General features: G+C 39.2%; 1 protein-coding gene across 6 annotated transcripts in view; it reads right to left on the bottom strand.

Annotated features, from left to right (window-relative positions):
• The window catches only part of dop1a (DOP1 leucine zipper like protein A), a 626,666-nt gene that overhangs the window by 115,634 nt on the left and 497,163 nt on the right, over positions 1-13,869 (bottom strand). For all 6 annotated transcript variants that reach the window (XM_059648463.1, XM_059648464.1, XM_059648466.1 and 3 more), the window contains 3 exons: positions 11,413-11,586; positions 7,392-7,517; positions 4,259-4,393 (listed from right to left, as the gene is read on the bottom strand). In XM_059648463.1, the coding sequence (XP_059504446.1) occupies positions 4,259-4,393; positions 7,392-7,517; positions 11,413-11,586 (435 nt within the window). The remainder of the gene's footprint in view (positions 1-4,258; positions 4,394-7,391; positions 7,518-11,412; positions 11,587-13,869) is intronic.

Here is a 13,869-nt window from a genome sequence, read left to right as displayed (position 1 = left end):
CCTGTATTTCATTGAGTGTACGCATTGAGTTTAAGAGTCGCGAAGTGATACTGAAATGGTATAAAACATTAATTAGGTCAGAGCTAGAGTATTATGTGCAGCTCTGGAATCAACATTATAGAAGGGATATGATTGTACTAGAGAGAGTGCAGATGAAATTTACTAGGATGTTGCCTGGGCTGGAGAAATTTAGTTATAAATAGAGATTAGATAGACTGGAGTTGTTTTCTTTAAAGCCGAAGAGACTGAGGTGGGCGCAAGTGATTGAGATTTACAAAATTATGAAGGGCACAAACAGAGTAGATGGGAAGAAATACTTCCCTTTGATATGGGGTTCAATAGCCGGGGGGCATCAAATTAAGGTAAGGGGCAGAAGGTTTGGGGGGATATGAAGAAATTTTTTTTTACCCAGATGATGATGGAAACCTGGATCTCAGTGCCTGTAAGAATGGTAGAGGCAGAAATCTTTGTTATATTTAAGCAGTATTTAGATGTACACTTGTGACATCAAGGCATGCAAGATTAGAACAATTAGTTCGTTGTTTTTGACCAGTACAGACTTGATAGGTTGAAGGACCTTTTTTTGTCCCATCTACCTCTATAGGTTCCAGTACTCTATTCTGATAAAATCTCCTTTCTAAAGGATATTCACATTCTTCTTGAAATGTAGTGACCAGAACTGGATATACCATTTTAGTTGAGACATAACCACAGCTTTATCAAGTTCAGTACAACTTATTTTCTTTGGTACCCGATGAATCTATTCAGTGCCTAGAAGTAGAAGATTTGTTTTGAAAATAACTCTCTTCCCTGCCACCTCCAAAGATCTATGCACATTTTCGTTAATTCATTTTCTATTATATTTACCCCAGTCAAAATTGTTCTTTTCATGTCTCTCAGATTAAACCAATGCTTAAGTTTAGAGCGAGAGATAAAAGAAAAGAAAAATACACATTAAAATCGCTTTTCCGCTTTTTTGCAAGCAAGTGCTGATAATGGTTCTGCAGCTTTCCAGAATTTCTCTAGATTGTCCAATGTTTTTGCATGGGGGGGGGGGGGAAGAGTCTTTCAATCTTTCTCTCTTTCAAGGGAGTAGATTTCAGGAAGGTAGGTTTTGTCACAACAGTAAACATGAATTTTGGGGAAAACAAGTTCCAAAGCAATAAGTTGATTATTTAAGTTAATAATTGATAACTTCTGCTTCTGGTCTGGAGAAAACAGTTTCTTAAACACAAAATTAATTAACTTCTGTAGTGGGGAAACCACTTGAATTTATCATCAAGGAAGAAATAGCAAAATATTTAGCTCAAAAATTTGTCCCATTGGGCAGACGCAACATGGACTCATGAAGGGGAGGTCATGTTTAACTAATTTACTGCAATTCTATGAATGCATTGTCAGCATGAAGAACAACAGGCATCCAACAGATGTGGTGTATCTAGATCTCCAAAAGACATTCAACAAGGTACTGCACAAAAGGCTCCTGCACAAGACAAAGGTCCACAGTGTTACACAGAATGTATTAGCATTGATAGAGGATTGATTAACTCACAGGAAGCAAAGAGTGAGGTTAAATGAGTGCTTTTCTAGTTGGTGATCAGTGACTAACGTTGTGACTCAGCGATCAGTGTTGGGAGCACAACTGTTTAAAACATAGATTATTTGGAGTTGAGGACCACATGTAGTGTCTCAAAGTTTGTGAATGACGTCAAGATGAGGGGTAGAGCAAAGTTTGCAGAGGGATTTAGACAGTGTGAGTGAGCAAAGGTCTGTCAGATGGAGTACAATGTTGATAAATGTGAAATCATACATTTTGGTAGGAGTAAAAGTGAAAAGAACTATTATATGAATTGTAAAATATTGCAGCGTGCTGCTGTCTGGAGGCACCTGGGGGTGTCTTTTTGCATGAATTGCAGAAGGTTGGTTTGCCAGTACAATGGATAATTAAGATGGCAAATGGATTTGGTCCTTCATTGCTAGAGGGATTGAGTTCAAAAACAGGGAGGTTACGTTGCAGTTGTATAGGGTGCTGGTGAGGCCAAACCAGGAGTACTATGTGCAGTTTTGGTCTCCTTACTTGAGAAAGGATGCACAGGCACTAAAGAGTTCTAGAGGAGATTCACTAGGTTGACTCTGGAGTTGAGAGGGTTGGCTTACGAGGACAGACTGAGCAGACTGGGATTATATTCATTGAAATTTAGAAGAATGATGGAGGATCTTACAGAAATATATAAAATTGTGAAGGGAATAGACAGGACAGAAGCAGGGAGGGTAGTTCCACTAGTGGTTGAAACTAGAACAAGAGGGCACAGCTTCAAAATTAGGGGGAGTGGATTGAGGACTGAATTGAGGAGGAACTTCTTCACCCAAAGGGCTGTGAATCTGTGGAATTCTCCGCCCAGTTAAGTGGTTAACGCTTCCTCATAGAATGTTTTTAAAGTTAGATAATTTTTGAACAGTAAGGCAATTAAGGGTTTCAGTGGGAGGGTGGATAAGTGGTGCTGAGGCCACAAAAAGATCAGCCCTTATATTATTGAATGGTGGGGCAGGCTCGAAGGGCCAGATGGCCTACTCCTGCTCCTGATGCTTATGTTCTTAAAAGATACCAAAAACAGAAGCAGCAGGGTGAACTAAGAAAACCTTTTTTTAAAATGCATTTTAGGTTTCGAGTCAGACTAAAAAAAAAGACTATGACCTAAGACCTGATCAACACGGAAGGGGGTAGAGACTGGGTCTTAGCTAAGGTTTAACTAAAACATACCTAGGGTCACCTCTGATGGGCACAGTCTGAGCTGACCTCTGTGGAATTCTCCTGAAAATAAATTGCCTTTCATCATGGGTTTTCTCCTCAGACTGCTTCATGGAGGAGGGATAGAGTGCGTCAGAATCCAGCTGAGTTCGACAAATACCCTACGCACACATCTAGTCATTCATATCCACTATTCACACACACTCTCAGGCCTGGGAGATTTACAGATGAATATCACTGAGGAGTAGTAAAGGTGGCTTTGAAGGGACCAACATACCTCCCACAGCTCCCCCTGACTGTCATCTTTTCCAACCCATGCCCCAACCTCAGCTGAGGAAGTTCTCCTATTCTCATTTACCCCCAGCAGACGCACATGCCAAGGCAGTAGCCAGATTCACCCTCCCTAGCCTGCAGCAGCAGCCAGGCTCTCATTCTAAACCCCTACATCCTCCATAAGTCAATGGCAGTATCCCAACTCTCTCCCAGAAGACAGCAGTGTCCCAGCTGCTTTGAACAATGGCTTGACTGGCCACTTTGTGGTTGCAGGTGACTGTTGTTCAAGCCTGCTCTAGATATCTCTTATCCTTTCCACCCACACACAACTTTTACCTGTTTCAGTATTTGCCTAAAATCTTTCAAATTTCAAACTTCTTTCATTTCTGACAAAAGATCAAATGAAACGCTGCCTGGGTTTGTCATTTCAAAGATGCTGTCTGAATTGTTAGGCATTTAAATTGTTTTCAGTTTTTAAACTGATAAAGTTGGTTTCAGAGTTGTTCTGAAAGCAAGAACTTATAGTTGAATACTGACTATATGTATCTGAAGGCACTTTATAAAGAAGCTGTAGAAATAGAGATCAAGAACAATTGAGATGGGAATGACATATTCAAATGAAGAACATGTGAAGGATTTGAGAATGATTTGGGCCCAAAGGAAACAATGGGAGACTTGAAATGTTAACTGTTTCTTTGTCCACAGATGCTACCTGATCGCCTCGGTATTGCCAGCATTTCTGTCCTTTAACAGTATGCATAATGCATGTGTCACAGTTTATGAAAACGTATCTGACAGGGAGAAGCATGAACAATAATGGACTTCCTATAAAAATTGGGATTAACATAAAAGGCTTCAAGTTCATTAAAAAGTCTTCAATGGAAAAGTGCAAGAGTTCAAGAGTCCTTGAAAAGTTCAGAAGAAATAATTCATTTGGAATACAATGAAAAGTTTGCACACTATCGTACATCACTTAAACTTTATAGGGGCTATAATGGCCTTCTTAACAGAGATGGTAACTGTGTCAGTATAAACTGACAAGATGCACATGAAATTATAGAAACATATTGTATTACATTAGATTATTATTAAGATGGCTTTCGGTTTTGACAATTACTAGTTTCTGGCTAACATTAAAACATGACAAAAAGTGAACAAATTAGATGCAATCAGCAATAAAGTAAAATAGTAGTAATCAAACTGTATCGATCCTTTTGAAATCCATATTCACCATACCTTTTCCTTGGTTGAAAGTAGAGGCTGTTTTAACACTTCTTTCACCGTCTGTATAACAGCTTCAGCCCTCATTATGCTGATGGAGCGTACTAGTTCCACCAACAACAATTGTTCAGGACAGGGTACAGGAATAACCTTCAAATATTAATGTTACAATTTATTTCATGTTTAAATTCTCTTACACAAATCAGTGTTACAAAAAACCAAATCACAACATGAAGGCATGACAACCACCCAATCAAAGGACTGGCACTGGCTGAATTTAGTGTACTAAGGAACTTGGAAGAAACTAGATTTACAAAGTGCTCAGACATAGAATGACAGAATGATTCACCACAGAGATGGTCACTTGAACAATCATGTCAAGTACTTCATAGTTGAAATGAAATCAGAAAAATATATGGATCAAAGCAACATTACAGACCGTGAAAGTAATGAAAAAGAGACATGTCAATGATCTTTTTGACACACTTGGAAATGTATAAAGAATTAATGATTGGTGTGCATTTTAACACTTACACGACAAGGTTCTCATTGCTTTGAATCAGTTAGATAATAAAGAGGAGGTAAATTTTATTTCAGTGGTAATAATTTAAAATTTTCACTGATGTGTTTGATTCATATTTATAACTATTTTTATTTAAGACAGATATGCGAGGCAAGTTGTTTTAACAAAGAGGATATTAGTCGCTTGGAACATGCTGCCAGGGAGCTGAAAAAGCAGATAAAGTTTAAGAGGTATTTAGAAAGACACATGAACAGGCGGAGAAGAGAGGAATACAGACTGTGTGCAGGCAGATGGGATTATATTAGAAAAGTATCATGATTGGCACAGACGCAGTGGGCCAAAATGCTTGTTCCTGCGCCACATTATTCTTTGCCTTACGTATATCTGTATGGCTGACCTGTTCAGATCAACTCAAATTGGGAAATTATATTTCAAACTACCATGTGACCACATTTACTTTTCAAGTAGACATCACGTTGACTAGTGAATGTTTGTTTGCTGTTTCCCTGTTTTCTTACTAGTTCAAAAAAATCAATGCACCATTTTAAATGTTCTGAAGAAGGGCTACTAGACCTGAAACATTAACTCTGCCTTCTCTCCATAAATGCTGCCAGACCTCCTGGGTTTTTCCAGCAATTTCTGTTTTTGTTTTTGGTTTTGTTACCATTTTAAAAGTTATGCAAGAAATTACATGCTACATTCATCAGCCCTTAAATTTAAAAATTTTGTTTGGAACGTAGAAGATGCTAAAGAGATTAAACAATGACAATGCTGTCACAGCAAATCCTAAATGAAGTTCAGGTAATTGACAATAAAGCTGATACATTAAACGAGCTTTAGAAAATAACTTACAGGAAAACCCTTCCAAAGCAGGATTTTAGAGACATTTTCCTGCTGATCCAATCCATTGATTCTTGGATTATGTTAACTGTCATTTTATAAAGACACGACACATGAGAATCCTAATCAATTATCACTTTGAGCTCTGAAGCCAACATAAGTTTGATAAAGAAAAAGAAGGAAGCAAAAGTCAAGTACAGCATTTTAAAAACACTTCAGATATACAGAGGATGTAGGTTGTTGCTTAAAACAGAAATTTGGAGAGCAAAGAGGGGCTATGAAATTTCTTTGGCAGATAGGATCATGGAAAACTTCAAGGATTTTCCATATATATTAAGAGTAAGCGGATCACAGAGAAAGGGTGAGGCCTCGAGAGAGCTATGAGGCAAATTCTGACAGACAAGATTAACTAACACTTGGGAACACAGGGATTGATTAGGGATATTTAGCACGAATATGCTACAGGGAAATCCTATCTGACTAATTTAATTGAGTTTAAAATGACCAAATGTACTGATGAGGGTCATGCAGTTATATGGCTTACATGGACTTCGCTAAGACTTTTGACAAGATCCCACGTGGAAGGCTGGTCCAAACGATAAGGGCCAGTGAGATGCAAGGTAGGTTGGCAAACTGGCTTGCAAATAGGAGGAAAATTGAGATGGTGGAGGGGCATTTTTGTGTTTCGAAGCCTGTGACCAGTGGTTTACAACAGGGATTAGTGCTGGGACCGTTGCTGTTTGTTCTGTATGTTAATGAATTAGACATGAATATTGAAGTTATAATGAGTAAATTTGCAGATGATGCAAAAATTGGTGGTGTTGTTGATAGTGAGGAGGATGGTCTCAGGCTACAGTCTGATATTGATCAGCTGATAAATTAAGCAGAATAATCCTTATAAATGGAAGGTGATGCATTTTGAGATGTGTAATAAAGGAAGGATATACATCATGAATGATAGGTTCCTGGGGAATATTAAGGAACAAAGGGACCTTGATGTACGAGTCCATAGATTCCTAAAGATGTCAATACACGGTGGTGAAGGCAGCATTTGCAGTGCTTGTCTTTATTAGCTGGGCATAGAACATAGGAGCAAGGAAGTCTTCTTACAGCTTTATTAAACATTGGTTAGGTCTGAGATGGAATATCACGCGCAGTTCTGATTTTCACACTATCAGAAGTAAGTGAATATACTGGAGAGGGTGCAGAGGAAATTATCCAGGATGTTGACTGGGATGGAAAATCTAGGAAGCTAGATTTATTTTCCTTGGAGCAGAGGGGCTGAGTGGGTATCTGGCTGAGATATACAAAATTATGAGCGCCATAGATAGGATAGATTGTGAGAATCTCTTGCCCATGAAAGAAGAGCAGAAGGCAAAGGTTTAAGGTGAGGAATAAGTGGTTCAAAGAGCTTTTAGAAAATCTTTTTTCACCCAGACAATGGTAAAATTTGGAGTGTACTGCTGGAGGGAGTGGTGGAGGCAGATACTGTAACAACATTTAAGAAGCTTCTGGATTAGCACTTAAAATACAAGGGGATAACAGTCTAGGAACCAAGTGCAGGTAAATGGGATGAGTGTAGTTTGGTGTTTATTGGTCAGCATCGACATGGTGAGGCTGAAGGGCCTGTTTCTATCCTGTAGGACCCTATGATTCTAAGTGTCTGTATGTGAGAAAGACTTGATGTCTACTTTGGCAGGACAATGGCATAAACTGATGCGGACATTCTGCCAGAGCAAAGTCGCATTCCATTGCAAACATTACTCTATAAGAGATGAGTCTTACTTTGTTTCTGGAGGTGCTTGCATTCTCTTTCCTCTCGTTCCAAACAAAAGCAATGGCAGCCATGAAGTGTACACCATGGTTCATTGAGATGGGGCCCAAGAGCTCTAAAATCTGTTGTCGGAGACTCTGGTCAGAAAGGAACAAGAATGATACTGACTCAACTCAAAAATAACAAGGAAACAAATCACAATCCCACATTTGAAACAACCGAATAATCTTAAATTTCTGAATTGACATTGTGAAATGGAAAAAATGATCAGATCTTAATTTTATTATCACCACAGTCATTATCTCGGTTTTATAAATACAAGCTTAAACACAATTCAAAAGTCACACAAGATAGGTGCCAAAGTGCAGGTTGGATAAGAATAATTGAAAGCCAAAACTGTGAACTATAATCATCGCTAGATTTTGTTACGTTAACACTATGCTAATATTACTTGCCATTATTAAAGAGTAAATCTGCAGCAACATCCAGCCACAGCACATGTGCCGATGGGGGTGGGTATCAAATGTAGTTTTGTCAATAATGCCAGCGCCCAATAAAAGAATAAAAAAACCATAAAAATTGCAAGCGTGCAACAATATAAATTTCAGGTACTTTCCCACACAGTACTCATGAAATCAGGAAAAAACAGGCATGTCCAATATACCTTATGAAAATGTATTGGATGTGAGTTTGCTCGCTGAGCTGGAAGGTTCATTTTCAGACGTTTCGTCACCACACTAGGTAACATCATCAGTGAGCCTCCGACAAACCACTGGTGTTACGTCCCACTTTCTATTTGTGTGTTTAGGTTTTCTTGGGTTGGTGATGTCATTTCCTGTGTAGGTGTCATTTCCTGTGTTGGTGATGTCATTTCCTGTTCTTTTTCTCAAAGGGTGGTAGATGGGCTCCAAGTCAATGTGTTTGTTGATGGAATTCCGGTTGGAATGCCATGTTTCTAGGAATTCTCGTGCATGTCTCTGTTTGGCTTGTCCTAGGATGGATTTGTTGTCCCAATCAATGTGGTATCCTTCCTCATCTGTACGTAAGGATACTCGTGATAGTGGGTCATGTCTTTTTGTGGCTAGTTGATGTTCGTGAATCCTGGTGGCTAGCTTTCTGCCTGTTTGTCCAATGTAGTGTTTGTCACAGTTCTTGCAAGGTATTTTGTAAATGACGTTCGTTTTGCTTGTTGTCTATATAGGGTCTTTTAAGTTCATTAGCTGTTGTTTTAGTGTGTTGGTGGGTTTGTGGGCTACCACGATGCCAAGAGGTCTGAATAGTCTGGCAGTCATTTCCGAGATGCCTTTGATGTAGGGGAGAGTGGTTATGGTTTCTGGGCACGTTTTGTCTGTTTGTTTGGGTTTGTTGCTAAGAAATCGGCGAGCAAACTTACATCCAGAACCTCAACCTGAGCTACAAATCTTCTCAAAACTCGCTATGTAAATGTATTTTTAACAGTGGCAGCTATGGTTAAGGACAATCCAAAGAGATTCTACAAATATATTAATGGTAAGAGTTACTAGGGAATAGGGCTCCTTAAAGATTAACAAGGCTATCTATGTGGGATCACAGGAGAGGGGAATGTCCTAAATGAATATTTCACTATTTAGTGTGGGGAAAGACATGGAAGCACAGATCTCAGAAGTAAATACTTCTAAATACTACTAAATACAAAGACAGAAGTTGCTGGAAAAGCTCAGAAGGTCTGGGAGCATCTGTGAAGAAAAAATCAGAGTTAACATTTCGGGTCTGGTGACCGTTCCTTAGAACGGTAAGTATTAATGTCTTGAAAAGAGTCCACATTACAGAAGAGGAGGTGCTGGAGTTCTTAAAACACATAACGGTAGATTAGTCCCCAGGAGCTTATCACCACCACATTCCAGATCATTGTGGGAAACCAGGGAAGCAATTGTGGGACCCCTCACAGAGATATCTGTATCATTGATAGCCAATGATGCCAGAAGACTAGAGGGTGGCTAATGTTCCGCCATTATTTAAGAAAAGCTGTTTGGAAAAGACAGGGAACTACAGACCCGTTAAGTGTGATGTCAAGGTGGGTACATTGTAGGGGATTCTGACAGACAGGAGTTAGATGCATTTGGAAGGACTAGGATGGCTTTGTTTCACAAACTTCATTGACATCATTTACATGGACTTTTGCAAGGCCTTCACAAGGTTCAGTATGGTAGACTGGTTAGTAAGGTTACATCACATGGGATCCAGGGAGAGCCAGACAACTGGATACAAAATTGGCTTGACAGTAGGAGACAGAGGTGGTGGTAGAGGATTATTGTTCCAACTTGAAGCCTGTGGCCAGCAATGTGCCACAAGGATTGGTGCTGGGTGCACTTTTATTTTGTCATTTATATAAATGATTTAGATGAGAATACAGGAGGCATGGTTAGCAAGCTTGCAGATGACATCAAAATTGATGGTATAGTGGATTGTGATTGAGATTATCTAAGATTACATTGGGCCAATGAGCCAAGGATTGGCAGACGGAGTTTAATTTAGGTAAATGACAGGTGTTGCAAAATAAACCAGGACAGGACTTGCACATTCAAAAAATAGAGCACTGGGGAATATTGTTGAACAGAGAGATCTAGGAGTGCATGTACATAGTTCCTTGAAAGCAGCAGCACAGGATGGTAAAGGAGGCATTTGGTATGCTTGCCTTCATAGGTCAGAGCACTGAGTACAGGTGTTGGGAAACCAAGTTATGACTGTACAAAACAGTGGTAATGCCACATTTGGAATACAGCGTACAATTCTAGTTGCTCTGCTATGGGAAGAACGTTATTAAACTTTAGAGAGTGCAAAAAAAGGTTTTTACTGGTTTGAGTTATAAGGATTGTCTGGACAGGCTGAGACTTTTTTCCCTGGAGTATAAGAGGCTGAGGGGGGACCTTATAGAGGTTTATAAAATAAAGGGCATAGATAATGTGAACAGCCAAGGGTAGGAAAATCCAAAACTAGATGAGTATAGATTTAAAGTGAGAGCGGAAAGATTTAAAAGGGACCTGAGGACCAGTATTTTCATACAGAGGGTAGTGTGCCTATGGAACGAGCTGCCAAAGGAAGTGGCAGAGGTGAATACAATTACAACATTTAAAAGACATTTGGCCAGGTCCATGTATAGGAAATGTTAGATGGGTATAGACCAAATGCAGGCAAATGTGACTAGTTCAATTTAGGAAACCTGGTTGTCATGGATGAATTGTGCCGAAGGATTTGTTTCCATGTTTTATGATTCTGTGCCTCACTGTGATTAATGATTATGGTCAAACAACTTTTTTGACACCGTAAAACATCTTAGTATAGAGTCTCATTCCTTTGAGCATTTTTGAAAATATTTTAAAGATTGATTTTTATCTCAAATTTTCTTTGTCTTGTAATTTCATCTTTCTTTCTAAACCTTACTATATATTTGTCTGCAACAAGCAGGACCATGTGTAGCGATATAATAGATTCTAGTACACACATTTTGAGCCCAACTGATGATTAGTTGTGTAATTCCTCACACGCTTGAGATTATGCAACACATGTTGTCTATTAGTAGATTTGTATCTGTTGGACACTTTAGAATAAAATCATAAAATCCCTAAAGCATGGAAGCTTTATATATGTGCATGTATTTGTCTGTGCATGTATTTGGTCTTCAGACCTCTGAGTCAACACCAACTCTCCAAACAGCATTCCAACCAGATGAAATCCCCCTAACTATTCCCGTAACTCCGCATTTCCCACGGTTAAACTGATCAGGCCGACATATCCCTGGATACAATGAACAATCTAGCATGGCCAATCTACCTATCCTGCAAAACAGTGAGAGGAACCCTACGCAGATACAGGGAGAATATGCAAATTCCACACAGACAGCCACCTGAGGTTGGAATTGAACCTGGGTCCCTGGTAGTGTGAGGCAGCAGTGCTAACCACTGAGCCACCATGACAAACAAAAAAAAATACTTGCTTCTGTTTTGACTGTCTCTTCATACCAGCTATATATTCAAACCTTAGCAGTTCACCTACCTTTGTGGAACCTAGATTGATAGTTACAGCAGAGGCAGCAATGGTTTTCTCAGTTGAGTCCACAACCTGTAAAATCCCCCACAGTAGGCTTACAGAAGACACGATGGTACGCAATATAAAAAGAATTCCATTTCGTGCTTCAGACAAATACTTCTGATCCACAGTAACCACGTGCTGAAATAGGAAAGACTAAAAATGATCGATTTAATAATTAAAGACGTTTGTGCACATGTCAATACAAATTCTTATGATCATACTGTTAAAGCCCTCATTGATTTTTTAAATATTCTTTTATCAATTTTAGTTTGGAGCTATGAACTTGGAACAGACAGCCAGACATGTCTTTTGGGCTATTGGTAACAGCTTGCGTTTTAAGGAGAACAGGCTAAACAAGCTCTGTTTATTCAAGAGATCAGGCCTGGAAGTTGATTGCAGGTTGGTTTTTGATTAAAAGATTAGATTAGATTAGATTAGATGTTTAGTCACCAGGGAAGAGTATCAAGTGTTAACAGAAAAAATGGAAGTTAGCTGGAAAATGGTTCTAGAAAGTCTGGAAGAGACCTTGTGTTCAAGCACATAATAACGATTGAACGGTAACCAGCACTTTCACTGTGTTTTCTGTGAGAAAGAGTTTAACCGTTGATACACTAGCATGTAGACCTGAAAGCTCCTTGCCCAACCTCCCATGATCAGTTCTTGGAAGCTCAGAGAATAGAAAACTATGTTATAAATATTACTGAGTAACTGAAAAGGTGACCACGATTGACATCCTCAGAAAATCAACCAAGAAGCCATCATCCACACCTGTGCAACAACATATCATGAAAACCACTTAAGCAATCTGGTATCTGGAATTGATTAATCACAGAGTCTGGCACTGGTTATTCAAAAGTCTGGTTACAAGCCACTGGGGTCAATTTTGAGAATTTTTAAAGGTTTTGATTTTTACTGTGTTGTGAATAGAGATAAAAAGGCTGATTTGGTTCACCTGTCTGTTTCTGTGTCAAAACATAATTCGGGGCTTGTCCAAGATCTTGAAACACAGGCAACGTAGCTTTGAAATTGAACTTTGGCATTTAGTGTTGAGTAATCAGACACCAAGTTTGGACTCAAACTCAAGATGGCACTGGAAAGTGTTTCTGAATGTGTCAGAAGCTTCCTTGATACACTTGCACGGTATGTCTAAAGCTAAACCAGCAAAGTTAGCCAGCAAACTGGAAACAACATTGTCACGAGAAGCTAAGAACATAGCCAAAGAACAGTACAGCAGGGGAACATGCCTTGCAGCTCATGATGTCTATGCCAACCATGATGCCATTTTAAACTAACCACATCTGCCTGCAAATGGTCAATATCGCTCTATGCTTTTTCACACCTCTGTCTAAATACTTCTACTATCACTCCCTTGTAAAGAATTTATCTCTGATATCTCTTTAAAACTTTTCCCCTTTCACCGTAAAACTTTGTGATAGTATAAGGTAGGGGTGGAGGTTAGATAGACCTTAGAATTAGGGTAAAAGTTCAGCACAACATTGTTGGCTGAAGGGCCTGTACTGTGCTGTACTGTTCTATGTTCTATGCCTCCTCATGTATGACCAGCAGTCATTTCCAACTTGGGTAAAAGACTCTGAACCCGATCCATGCCTCTCATAATTTTAATCAGGTTGTGCTTCAGCTTTCAACTTAAGCAAAAATAATCCATGTTTGTCCAACCTCTAGTTATAGCTAATACAATCCAAAATCAGGCAACATCCTTGTGAACATCTTTTGCATCCTCTCCAAAACTCCACATCCTTCCTACAATATGGTGACCAGGACTGCATGCAATCCTCCAAATGTGGCCTAAATAAAGTCTTATACAGCTGCTACAGGAGTTTCCGACTTTTATACTTATGCCTCGAACGATGAGGGCAAGCCGACATCATGCCTTCTGTACTGTCTTATCCACTTACAGGAAGCTATGGACTAACCCCAAGCTACTTCTGTTCATCAATGCTCCAAAGGGTCCTGCTATTTGCTAAATACTTTTTTCTTGCATTTGATCTCCCAAAATGCTTCACAGCACACTTGTCCACTTTCCCTGTCCAACTTTCTGCTTGATCTACATCCTGCTGTATTATTTGGTAACCTTTCTCACTATTGACAACTCTATCAATTTTCATATTGCCTATAAATTTACTAAGAATACCACTACATTTTCATCCAAACCATCTATATGTAACAAACAATAGAGATCCCAGCATTGATCCTTGAAGAATACCACTAGTTACAGATCTCGAGTAGGAAAAATGTGTCCACAACTGTTTTCTATGATCAAGCCATCTTTGTATCCAACTTGACAACTCACCATCAGGGCCTTGTCAAACGCTTTAATGAAATCCATGGAGACAACACGCACTGCCCTACCCTCAACCATCTTTGTCGCTTCCTCAAAATACTCAAATTTGTGAGATGACA

This window comes from Stegostoma tigrinum, chromosome 9 (assembly GCF_030684315.1).
Source record: "Stegostoma tigrinum isolate sSteTig4 chromosome 9, sSteTig4.hap1, whole genome shotgun sequence".
NCBI lineage: Eukaryota > Metazoa > Chordata > Chondrichthyes > Orectolobiformes > Stegostomatidae > Stegostoma > Stegostoma tigrinum.
The sequence above is the reverse complement of the archived record's forward strand: the minus strand, read 5'-3'. Positions and strand labels throughout refer to the sequence as shown.